This window comes from Nasonia vitripennis, chromosome 2 (assembly GCF_009193385.2).
Source record: "Nasonia vitripennis strain AsymCx chromosome 2, Nvit_psr_1.1, whole genome shotgun sequence".
Taxonomy (NCBI): domain Eukaryota; kingdom Metazoa; phylum Arthropoda; class Insecta; order Hymenoptera; family Pteromalidae; genus Nasonia; species Nasonia vitripennis.
In genome coordinates, this window is record NC_045758.1 from 33,292,508 (window position 1) to 33,305,816 (window position 13,309).

General features: G+C 37.4%; 2 protein-coding genes across 6 annotated transcripts in view; one reads left to right on the plus strand and one right to left on the minus strand.

Annotated features, from left to right (window-relative positions):
• The first annotated feature begins 976 nt into the window (after positions 1–976).
• LOC100116840 (NPC intracellular cholesterol transporter 1) lies at positions 977–5,959 on the plus strand. The gene is made up of 10 exons (XM_001601182.6): positions 977–1,471; positions 1,610–1,763; positions 1,833–2,159; positions 2,247–2,682; positions 2,756–2,998; positions 3,077–3,379; positions 3,461–4,025; positions 4,097–4,579; positions 4,656–4,990; positions 5,072–5,959. Exons 2-10 carry the CDS (start codon positions 1,666–1,668, stop codon positions 5,153–5,155), a joined length of 2,874 nt encoding a protein of 957 aa, XP_001601232.1. The 5' UTR covers positions 977–1,471; positions 1,610–1,665; the 3' UTR covers positions 5,156–5,959.
• A 2,158-nt stretch (positions 5,960–8,117) lies between these two features.
• Positions 8,118–13,309, minus strand: part of LOC100116811 (plexin-A4) — a 176,867-nt gene continuing 171,675 nt past the window's right edge. For 4 of the 5 annotated variants that reach the window (XM_032597499.1, XM_031924382.2, XM_031924380.1 and 1 more), the window contains 5 exons: positions 13,039–13,252; positions 12,772–12,955; positions 11,985–12,695; positions 11,765–11,910; positions 11,510–11,686 (listed from right to left, as the gene is read on the minus strand). In XM_032597499.1, coding sequence (XP_032453390.1) covers positions 11,510–11,686; positions 11,765–11,910; positions 11,985–12,695; positions 12,772–12,955; positions 13,039–13,252 — 1,432 coding nt within the window. Of the gene's footprint in view, positions 11,687–11,764; positions 11,911–11,984; positions 12,696–12,771; positions 12,956–13,038; positions 13,253–13,309 lie in introns of all 5 variants that reach the window. The other variant, XM_008206574.4, reaches the window with a different exon arrangement.

The following is a 13,309-nucleotide window of genomic DNA, read 5'->3' on the forward strand; positions in this document are numbered from 1 at the left end:
TTTTTTCGCTCTTACTATTATGCACATCTTCCGGTGTTTGACGTGCCCAAGTTTCTCGCAATTCACCGAGTCATCGTACATACCGGGGACTCTTGAAAGCGACGTTCGACAAGGGTATTGATTAAGAATGTGCATTTTTATATAACTGATATAATGCATCTTAGAATATTCGAAAATAATTTTAATAACAAGACAAACAGAATATTGATATGCGCTTTTTAAAGTTTGTTTTATGCATTCGTACTTGCCCGATATTCATAGGCAAATGAAAATACGCTCTCTGTATGCCGCATTTAATGAAAGAACGAAAACACGCACATTCAAAAGTATATGCATTTCAAGATTGCAGGTAGTAGTTTTGTGGCGATTATCTAATCCGCTTGGGATAGCTTCTTATTTTACAGTTTATATCTGCCTTTTCGTGCGCCAAGACGTCTGACGTAGCAAAAACATTCTTTCAAAACTGCAATTAATTTTTGACGACATAATTAATATACTATCTTCTCTTCTTTCAATTAAAATATTATCTTATTGGTTATCGTAAATCGATACCATTATTATCGTGGCAATATCATACGTGGATTTAAAAAACACAGCTCAACGCAGGCGAGAATAATAAGAAGAATCAATATTGATGAGACCTTATAGTTCAAACATATTGTATATTAATATTCAAAGTTTCTCTTTAAACTGTTATTCACCATTGGTAAAGTAGGGTTCTCGCGACCATCAGTGCAGTGCGTATATAATAAGTGTAAAAGCGCGCGTGGGGGGAAAAAAAAGCGTAACATAAATAAACGTTCAAAATTTGTGAACGTAGCGTTGCGCGCATCGGAGCCCACTTGCGGTGCACTGACGCACGCTGCTGCCAAAAACGGCCAATCCGGCAACCGAACGACCTTGACGTTTTCATTTCGTTCGCGGCCGGATAATATTCTCTCTCTCTCTCTCTCTCTCTATTCAGCATATCTCTCGTGAGTTGCAGTGCCGACAAATTCGCGCTGCGCGCGCGCGCGCGCGCGCCAGCTGTTTTTATCGAATAGCGGCGGGCGGGCCTCGTCTGCTCCCCGTAAAATATTCCATTCAGTCGGCGTTCATTCGCTCTAGCAGAATTTAGTGCTCCGCCCGTCGTCCGCGCCAACTGTCTCTGTATATGTTGATTGTTATTATTTTATATTGATTCGCGTAGCCGAGTCGTTAATTTTTTATGGGTTTTAATACTGAAAATTGCTTGGTACACGTGAACTGAACAAGTGCATCGTTCTATTACCGACGAGTGAAAGAAAATGCGATCAATTTCTCCAGTCCTTCTTCGTGTGTTACTATTCTTGCGAGCACAACGCGCGCCAATTATCTTATCAACTTTTAAAGATTGAAAAGTCGATTGACCCTTTTGTCATTTATGTGCTACTCATAAACGCTCGACATGCCGTATAGTAGAGTGTTTCTCACACAATAAGCAATTTAAAAGGTTAAATATTTGTTTATTTTTCTATTTGATTTTTTTTTTTTTTAATTATATTGTTATTCTGTGATTGAGACTTTTTTTGTAAAAATAATTTTTATGAGAAGTCTTATGGAAGATATAATATTTAATTGCTCTCACTAGGCATGTGAGTGACAGTTTACAAGGCATTTCACACAATTATCATTTACTTCAATTCCATGGAAATTGAGAAGAAACCATATCGGAGGTCTCCACAAGAGGCACTGTATCGAATACCTCAAGTCATCTCAAAGCTTGTTGAAAGATTCTTTTATAAGTAAGTGCTGTATCAATAAATAAATTTCATTGATAATTTTTACCCTAATATTTTTGATCTTTTATCAAGTCTTGGGCTGCAAATAGCAAAAAAACCAAAAAGATGGATGATCTGTTGTTCGGTGTTGGTGATTTTGTGTCTAGCTGGATTGCTTCGATTCAGACAAGAGAAGAACCCCTTGAAACTATGGGTTCCACCGGATTCAGATTTTGTTCGAGATACAGAGTGGTTGACCTCAACTTTCAAAGAAGGGCAGAGAATCGAAAGAATGATATTTGCTGCAGATGACATACTTGAACCTCAAGCACTACTTAAATTAAATGAAATAACTTTGCGTGTATTTAATGCTCAGACACAAACTATACCAAAGACTTCTTGGACAGATATTTGTTTTAAGTAAATCATATCTTCTTGTAGTTGGAATTAGTCTGAGTAATAGGCAAATGCAATAATCTTTCACTAATATTTATTAATCATTTCTAGGGTTCCCATTATTTCTGGCATTACTGAACGCAGAAAAAGACAAATGGATGATAGTTTTTTTGACAAAGAGCCAGTCATGTCAAATAAAATTGGATATGATGCAGGAATACATTTACCAACTCAATTATATTGTGGTGTTCTTAATAGTTTACCCAAGGGCTGTTTGTTACTCAGTATTATGGACATTTGGGAGTTTAATTCAACTTTGATCAAGTCCCAAACAAAAGAAGACATTATTAACAAATTTAATTCTGTAAATATAAGTCCTACACTAGGTCATCCAATAAATTTTAGTGAATTATTAGGTGGTATCACCAAAGATCAGAACGGTAGAATCGTTAGTGCAAAGGTCGTGAAAACGCAGTGGATGGTATATATCAATTTTACAAAAGTCAATATGGATGAGATGGGTAACGATGCAGGTACTGCAGATTGGGTAAGGCAGCAACCTTTTACTTTCAGATCATCAAGTTTTGATTTGCATGATTACATGTCTTGTACAATTTCAGTCAACAAAAGAAGTCTTTGATTGGGAACACGTTTATCTCCAAGAATTGGAAAAAGCGTCAAAAGAATTACAAGCACAGAAAAGAAATAATACTTATGCATTGTATTACGAAGCCGGACGAAGTTTCGGAGACATAAGTCAAGATAGTATTTTTCACGACGTTGAAAAGCTCATTGCTGGTATAATGATCATGTCTATTTATGTACAAGTGATACTCTCCAAGTTCAATTGGGTGGAATGGCGAGTAAGTCACGCAAGATAACTATAGTTATTCACGCGTTGAAAAATATAATTCTCACATCTATAATTTGATTAATTACAGTTTTGGCTAACCAGCGTAGCTCTATTTTGCATAGGAGGCGCTTTCGCGGTTGCCATCGGTCTTTGCTCTCTTTTTGGGGTCCCATACGGCCCAGTTCACACTTCACTGCCTTTTATGCTCATGGGTTTAGGAGTCGACGATACGTTCGTCATGATGGCTGCTTGGGAGGAGGTAATATCGCACGAAAAAAATCGCGACAAGCCATTACCCGAAAGGGTTGCTTTGGCTTTGAGTCACGCTGGGGCAGCGATTTCGGTCACCTCACTCACCGATGTTGTCGCCTTCGTCATTGGAGCTTCAACGGCAAGTATAGATTGGTATTAGCATACACGAGTTCTTTAGTTCTCCGAATCGAATATGTAACTTTTTTTTACAAAATTTCAGATTCTACCGTCCTTGCACTCGTTTTGTATATACGCAGCCGTAGGAGTCTTTGTAACTTTCATCTTGCAAGTAACATTTTTCGTCGCTTTTTTCACGTTAGATTGTCAGCGAGTGGAGAACAAACGTAACGGGGTGCTACCGTGTGTAACGCACGAAAACTACGTACCAAAAGTGGCGGACGTCAAACAGAATATTTCGTGGAGGTTGGCTGATAAACTGTACACGAAAGTAGTTTTTACGATTCCCGGAAAATTAGTCATTTTAGCCATTACGATAACGTTTGCAACGTTTGGTGGAATTGGATCTAGTCGACTGGAGCAATGGTTCGACCCAGTCTGGTTTCTGCCCAAAGAATCGTACTTGAATCATTTTCTCACCGTGAAAGAACAAGAATTCCCGAAAGTAGGCCACGAAGCTACGGTGTTCATGAGCAACATAGATTTTGTTCAAGATTTTCCCAAGATTTTAAATCTCAGTCGGACTTTGGAGAACGCATCGTTTACGGAAAATGTTAAAAACTGGCCAGTAGATTTCGTCCACTTTTCCAATGCAAATTTTAATATTGGTAATCAAATTTTTTCTCCCCAATGAGATCCTCATAGAACGAATTTCATAATTGCCCATCATGCTTTTCAGATGCGGAAAACAGGACTCTACTCGAGGACGATTTCCAGAATTGCCTGTCGAAATTTTTGTTCAGTCGGATCGGCGGAAAGTATCAGAGGAATTTTCGATTCAGTGGCAACCTGACGTGCGGCGTAAAAGCTCCGCTTATCGAGATGGCTAGTATAGACTTTTCTTTCAGCAAATTTTCTTCGCCGTACGAATGGATCCCAGGAATGGACGACGCAAAGCGCACAGTAGCTGAAGCCGGTTTCAAGGGTTTCGCAACCGTCTGGAGCGAAATGTTCGCAACATGGGTGACAGACAAAGTAATTTCACAAGAGGTCGTCCGGAATCTCATTCTAGCTCTAATTTGCGTTATGGGCATGACTGCCTTTCTAATTGCCGAGCCGCAAACTTGCCTATGGATATTACTCTGTGTTCTTTTGACTCTACTCGACGTTTGCGGATTCATGTATTATTGGGGCCTTACAATTGATATTGTATCGTGCATAGGTCAGTATCTACTATTTTCTTCTAATTCAATGAACCAAGCAAGGAAACTAACGAATTTCGTATATTTCATGTCCAGGATTAGAATTAGCTGTAGGCCTGAGTGTGGATTACGCAGCTCACGTGGCGCACGCTTTTCTTAACGCCGGCGAAATCGCGGGTGCGAGCAGGAGAGTCGACCGCAGCAGCCGCGCGCTCAAGGCGATGCGCCACATTGGTGCTGCCGTACTTTTTGGAGCTGGCTCGACGTTACTCGCCCTCTCCTTGCTGTCGTTTTCACGGGCCTACGTATTCCGTGCCTTCTTCAAGATCTTTCTGCTGGTCATAGTCTTTGGATTGTGGCATGGCCTGTTATTCTTGCCCGTCGTACTTAGCACCATTGGTCCGCGCAGTTTGCATGCTGATTTTCGAAACGTAAGCAAGGGCGCATTACATTTACGGATTTTGCTTGGTAATTTAAAAAAAAAAAAATTGATTTCTTTACTTTCATTACAGAATACTACTAGGAGCGTAGAAATGACACAAGAAGTGGAGGCTGCAGCAGTGCCGCTAAACAAAGATGACGTTGTTCATCAATAATATTTATTTTTGGTTCAATAAACATACAAAATTATTACATTATTCATACTATTAATCACACATTTATACAAAAATAATATTAAACGTCATTGAATTAAAATAATCTTAGAAAAAATGTTATCTACGAATGGCGTTTGAACGAAATGGTGAAAATTATGTATAGAAAATGACAAAAAACTTGATATAATTTAAGGATGGAATCGTCAATCCATCTGCATGTACATTTACAATTATATATATATATATATTTATGCATTAATATTTATATATATTAAGATTACAAAACAAGTACAAAATAATTGCTTCGTCCAGGATTTTCATTCTTTTTTATGCGATATACATATACAGTAATTTATATATAATATCTTCACTTAATATATCATAATCTCACGTGAGCGGATGAAAGGAACATGACTATATATATATATATATATATATCAATAAGGTGCATACTTCTATCTAAGTAAAAACAAACTTGTTTTTTTTTCATAGCAAATATTATCGAGCTCCCTGTACTTCTGACTTGTGTTGCACATGCAAATTTACTTTCTAGCTCTCATTGATTCTGTAAAATTAGGCTGCCTTCTGCATTTCTTGTCAAGTTGGTTGACTTCTAAAGAATTTACAGTAAACAAAGAAGCTACATTTTAAAGAGAAACTGTTTTGCCTCAGTTTCGCAAATCTATGACTTGATCAATCCCCAACTTACCCCGTAGATTGTCCGATTTGCATTTTTTCACTTCATGTTCACTGTCTAATGCAAACTAAATGTAAAAACTAAATAAAATATCCGCTTTTTCATTATATACGTCGTTTAATTTTACAAAAAATAGATGATTAACAACAACAATTGATTTGTTTTAGAAGTATTACTTATGTCTTAGGTACATACGAAAGGAATTATTTCTTGCGAAAAAGTATCGTACAAACTGTTGTTTCTGCACATTTATAAATATTTTTGTTTCAATTAAAAAATGACATCGTCAAACATTGTTCGTGATTGCAATATTAAACTCAACGGTTTTAACGTTTGAATTTCACGCAAATCCAAAAAGTGTTGATTTTAAGATCATGAGAAATATTACTATAAAAAAGTGTCAACTATATCATTGGTCTCGCGTTTTCAATCTTAACTCGTGTAAAAATAATTCAGGCAGTGAGCGCTTCAAGTTCAGGTATTATTTTGTTCGCTATTGTTTGATGCAGATCGTTTTTTATTTTTATTTTCGATCCAAGTACCCGCAAATTTTCGTATGTTCGTAATAATACCGCGCTGACTTGGATTGGAATGAGCAAGTCTCGCGTAGAGGAATCATAAAGAAGAGATACACTATGTCATGGAAAAGAATTACTATAATCAGTATTATGGTCACATTTAAGTATTAAAAAATTGATATTCTTCATCGTTCAGTGATAATTTATTGCTTCTTAAATTATTTATTCCATTTATCGTGAAGAAATCAATAGCATGCAATCACAGTATTCAATAAAATGTCATTATTCGTCATTGCAAGTCGAGACATCAAATTATAAAAAAGAGCTGTTATTTACAGTGTATCTTGTAATTAACATCTAAACACAGTCATTTTTTAAAATAACATACATGTGGCCACTTGTTGCACTTGCAAGTACCAGCAGGCATATAGACATATATATGTATCATCGAAATTAGGTAGTCTAGGCTACTGGTTATTTTTCATCGAGCCTTGTTCTGCTTCACGTTTGCCGTTCATTTGCGTTACTTGCGAGTTATTTTCCCTCGCATCTGGCAAAAATTATTATATGCCTATCTAATAGACGTACATTTATATATATATATATATATATTTATATATATTTTTTGTATTTATATTTTGTTATTTGTATATACATCACACGATATGCATACATATACAACGAAGCTCCCTATTGCTGAAAACGAAAGTCAGCTCCGGAGAAAAACCCTTAGAGACCTCAATATCTTCTGCACTTTCTCATTTACACTATTAAATTTAAAGTTTTTTTTTCTTTCAGAGGAACGCAAAACGTCGCGAAAACCTTGCTAGATTTGTTCTTCAATTTTAGATCGTGAAAAATGGTTGTTCTGGAATTAGGTACTTTCACGATTAGATACATGAATTATTTCGTTTGTCTGAATGTTAATTTGCTAATCATTAGCTTAACGTTCAGATTAATCTCAGTTTGGAGTAAAATTTAGATTGATTTCGTCTACAAGTTTTTAAAAATGTTACGATTTTTGTGCGTTGTAACGATTTCTACGAGAACGACAATGATACCGATGATGAAATGACTAATGCATCACATTTTGTATTCAAAATTTAACATTGCAAAAACTTCTCGTGAAAAATTATTACGTTGACTCTGTCGTTTGTTTCCAACATTTCTTTCGCAGTTTAATTTTCGCTCATCCCTTCGATTTTACGATTTAATTATTTTCACCAGCTCGCCTTCATTTTTTGCCCTTCGGCTAGTAAAAAATTTGTTATATCGATAGTTTTTATTACTCAATCTTATGCCCAAAAATCTACCAGAGGCACTTTGGGTTTATTAGTACCATTAAGAAGTTGTTCTATACTCGGAGAACAGCAAAATATGGGGCCTCAGTCATCAGCTTTTGCTTGGTTTCATTCATTGAAAATGACTTACGCTTCTTTCATTGAAGTTTCTTTTTTAATGCAACCCGGTTCAAATAACAAATTTGAGCTTTTCACGTTCACGTATACTCAGAATATTTCAGAATATTTTGACATGCGTCGGCCCCTTGTTGCCTTTAATAACTTTTTCCCACTCGTTCTCGGTTTGTTTCACGCTTGCTGCATATTGTAGAAAGGCGACATTGATAATGAAAATAGAATGAAAAGTATTCCTGATTTTAAGGAATTAAATTTGCGAGATGAAAAATGTTTTAATGATTAATCATAATAGGCTTGAGATTGAGAAAAAAATAATGAACGCTAGAATGAACATATTTTCTTTGTTTTTATGTATGAAACAGGACGAAAGTGTCTTACAAAAAAGAAGAATTCATATAAAACGTCGAGTTTCACATTCTGGCAATTGCTAGCAGATTTCCCCGCTATTGCTTTCACACATGATTTTGTTCACGCTCGCATTAAAAATTCATCTTGGTTCTTATCCATCATCGATTTTTTGTCTATCTTTTTGAGCAATAAATACTTTCTCTGCTGCACGACTTGCACATTGAATTGACGCACAGGACATTCAAGAATCGTTTTTTTTTTTTAATGATAACGCGCATGCACGCATATACACGCATATCACTCGCGCACCTACAAGGGAATCGCTTGGCCTTTTGGTTTAAAAAATGCATCATCTTTGTTTAACTACAGTCAACAAATTTCAGAATGACAGGTTAAAAATAAAAACAGTTTTTAAAAGAATTAAAAATAACTTAAAAAGTGTAATTTTATATTATACACTGAACAGTGATATTAATAATCTTAAAAAAATATATTCAATTAAAAAGATGATTTATTTTTTAAACGTCAAGTCTTGCTTCAGCGCATATACGTAGCTAAACAATTATGAAGTCAATAGTTCACACAGCCAGACACACCACACCAAATTTTTTTCTTATGAATACATCCACGGAGTAATGTCGACGTTTAATTAATGATTATCAATTCATACCGATTCAATATCAATGTTAATACAACCAGACAATACTCAACAGTGATCGTTATTTTTTTGTTATATATATTACAATTATTAATAATTAAGAGTGACAACAACATGACGACGGTGGCGTTGAAGCTGATTACCTACAAAAGGATTTTGGGGTTCTTGTTACGGAGAAGGTCCAGGATTTGTGAAAGGTGAAGTTACTATTTTTTTACTTTATTTGGATTAATAGGGAGTGTAAAGAAGGACAAGAATGCTTCATAGGAGCTTAAAGATTGCGAGTCAAAGGTCCTAATTATTTCGGTCCGAGAACTCTTATGGCGGTGTGTAGACACAATGACAGCGAACAATGACGATGATGACACGACAACGATACGATGGTGATGTGTGAATGATGATTTTTTAGATGATAAATGACAATAACAATCATAAGAATAGACGGTGGTTCAAGAACGCACGCGCATACGCACACTTCGACACTTCCTTTTATGCAAGTTTACAGAGTCCCTCTGACGAATCGTCTCTCAAAGTCATATTTCTTTAATGAATAATATGCAAAGAAATTCAATCATCAAGTATTATAATTTCAAAAAGATGACATTGAATTGCCTACTTGTGCGATAGACATTAATTATCAAGTAAATTTGTCTGAGTCCTCTAAGAAGAGACAAAGAGGGCTAACTGTTTTTTTGCGAAGAGACCGAAAGAATAGATGAGGAAGCACGCGAAAACACTCAACACAACATCGAGGCGTCCACGCGATCGGCCAAATAGTCCAAAAACTTGCATTTTACTTTTCCATGTTTAATCGTAAAGTTAATCCTACTAGCTAATACACAGTCTGTTCTCGAAAAATGCGTCTGGTTCACGCTCATACACTTTATATTTTTATCGCCAGATGTACTCATATCTTTGTCAGCTTGCTTTTTCTTAACTTTTCCCTTCCCGCCTCCCAGGACTCGTATTTTTTAATGCGCCTTCTTTTCTCTTGTTTAAGATGGAATGCTCGAGAAACCGTGACCGACTTTACAACAACGGTCAATCTTGAAGGGAAATTGTTACACTAACTAGCTAATGGAAAATTTATTGTACGTTTAATTTTTTTATTTCAAATGCCGAATTTGAAGTAAAAAAAGTAACGTAACAATTTTTTTTCTCATATTAGATATCATCGTTTAATATTTTACCGTAATAGTATATTTATAACTTGATAATAGTAAATTTGACCCTTCATAACTTCATTAAAGTCAGTCCCGTAGGTTGAAAAACGAAGTGAAAAACGAATCCTTGTTAAGTTGTAATAAATGGGAGAAGGGCGGGAGAAGCTTCTTCAATCATACGTCATTGGGATTGATGATATTTTCTAGCCTAGATATATATACATATACACGCGTCGCGTCGGTGTAATAAGTGTGTATATATGTACACATATACATAATGACATACCATCAATGTATATAATTATAATTATTAATAATATAACTATCATGTATCTGCATCGATCGGTCGATTAAGACAATAGCGATTATCGATGACTTGTTATGTATTCCTCTTATCACGACATTCATTATCATTATCTATTCTTGTTTTTTCATTTTTTTTTCTCAAACATTTCAGTGGATGGAGATGTGTATTCGTACAAGAAATCTCGCCTATCCTTCATATTTTCGAGACCACCGAATTTACCGGAGCCGCTTTGGCAGTGGCTTGCACAAATATACAAAAAATTTTCGACTGACATTTTAATTCGCCCCGTTGGCATAATTGTATACAAGTGTTCTTCGAGTATCCAGCCTATCATTAATTTGATACGCGATGTAAACTAGGATCGAATAAAAATCAACGCGCTGGACCTTCGTAAAAAAGACTTTACAAAATTTACATAATAAAAGAATACAAAAAATTACTCTCGGAGTACGTAATTATGAAAAAAAGGGAATCTTGCGTGATTCCATGTAATACTCTTATTGCTAAACTAGTCGATTTATCCACGATTCGGACCTGGCGACTGCTCCTTGTATTAAAAAGTACCGAGTATAGCGTTGGAAAATTCTGGCCTTAATGTGCGCTAAAAGAACGTCATTTGTTCATTTGCAAGGGACAAAACCGGAATTTTTAACCAGCCGGAAAGTGGCTCTTATTGGCGTTGTTTGTAACGCACAGCATACACTCGCTTATTCGATAAACCTAGATACAATAATGATAAAGACGCGCGCTCAATATTTCGTTATTTACACTTGTTCGTTTAACTGCTCGCAGTGCACAATTCATAATCGTGCTTTCATTTTCACTCGCGCTCGAAAAGTAAGCGTCCCTCGAAAATCTTTCTTGCTGTGGAGAAAGGAAGAAAACAACCACCACTTGCGCTTTTGGCAATTCCAAGAAAACAACACAAGGTCGACGGTGGTGAATTGCACTGCAGTGAAATGCACACTTTTTATCGAGAGCGATTTACGAATACTTTCGCAATGCGCTTTATCTACGGCTAGCACTCGGTGTCGTAGGGTCCGGGCGTTTTGCGGGCGGCGGCGAGGCAAGGAGGTACTGGTGCTCGGCGTCGAGTAGGCCGGAGACGTGCCAGTAGTCGTCGACGGCGGTGGCTGCGCTGCTACAAGTGCCGCTGCTGCTACCTACCGTCGAGCTCCTCAGGCCTCAGCAGGGCAGCTCGTTTCGCACCGAATTGTTCGAGCGCTTGCTCGTATAAACGGGACATCAGGGGTTGCCATCGGCGGCCATTATATTATGGACCTGTTCGAGCTTGTAAGCCAATCTCTGTTTCGTCGAGAATTCGTCCTCCTCAAGGGTCACCGTAAGCTGCTCGTTGTACTTGCTTGCGTAGGTATAGAGCTCGTACAGGGCGCAATTCGTATTAAATTCGTTCTGGTGCAGCTGTAATAATTTATAAATTAGTTGTTTCTCGAGAAATCATATGAGTTTAAAAAAATAAAAAGAGGTCAAGTAACTTACTCTTGATTCTTCTGCAAGCATGGCATTCATGTCTTGATCAGATATGGCTTGCATGAGTTTGATGTCGGAGTAGTACCGTTCTACCCACTCTTTGTAAACTGGAATGTCCTTGGCATATAAAAGTTTGGAGCTCGGTGAATCCTTGCCTATAAATTCAGAGATTCAAATTATGGTATGATTTTTACCACCTTGAGAGATTTTTTAGAGTTTACTATCTTACCTAATCTATGGTCTGACGTAGAGCAGCTGTCCATAAATGTTTGCGCAACAACCGAGAAGCACGAATCGACGATGTTTGACTTGTGAATGTCGAATATGAAGTTTGGATTCTTGATAAGATTCACCCAGAACCTTAGAGGCAGCAGATTACTCTTCCACGTGTGCACGACTTCGGGGTCGGTGATCTGGTGGTGGAGCGCTTGATCATCCAAGAAATCGAACATGTATTTGATTGCAAGTGGTAGAGCAGATCCGCGATGAGCTGTGCTGAATATCGTTTCGAAGAGGTCGTCGACGAACTTTTGCAGTGTACCCTTGGTAGCCAACAGCCTTGTGAGATAAATTTCTGAAACCATTTTGTTGCCGCGTTCGCCTTCCTTCTGCGCGTCTGTGTCGTGGTGTTTTACAAGATGCCAGACTTTGAGGCCACCATCGTGATCGTGATTCAGTGGCGAAGTAGCACGGGATAGAGGTGGACTTGCCGAACTGAACTTGCTGAGATTCAGAGTTTCATATTTGTGTGATTTATCGGTTTTCTCACTTAAGATGGAAAGATTGTAAACAGACGATTGCTTGTTGACTAGGTTAAGGGAGGCGCCATCTGGTACGCGGTAGTGATTCAGCGTGTTGCGTTTCTTCCATTCGCCTTCCGTCTTGGTAGTCGAGTCTTCGTCGTACAGGATCAGCCTGCCAGAAGCTCCCGTTCTCCATTCTAAAAAATGTGTATATTTAAAAATTTATTGTTCAAGTTGAATAATAGCGAGTTGAGGCGCGCTCGGAAGACTCACCAAGATCCAGATCTTCCTTTCTTGGTCTCAAACTGTAGGGTGTAGATCTGTATATGGTATCAAGTGCCTTCTCCTTGACTTGGGAAATTGTATCACAGTCTAAAACTTTTACTGGAATATTTTCAGTATTCGGATCCACGCCACCTCCGTATATTGTCTGTTGCGAAATCGATACGTAGGCCGTCTGCGAAAATCCAAGGGATATATTATTGGTAAAATATTTTATTACTTAAAAACCAAGTTGTAGTACATGATATTTTAACGTACCATTGCTTTGAAATCAATCGACTGTCTAATGAGTTTTTCCTCTGATAACGAGTACCTAGCCTCTGAGGTAATGGCATCGACTGGTCCCTTGTCTACTTGTTGCTTCATGGCACGGAATAACAAGTACAACGGTTCGCCAGCGCACTCTCGCATAAACTTGTACAGCAGAAAGGTGAACCAAGCCGTCAGCATTTTCTCGGCGACACTCTCGGTTCTAAAATGCAGAAATATATTTATTATTAACAAATCGTTCCATTCTATCATAAAGCAG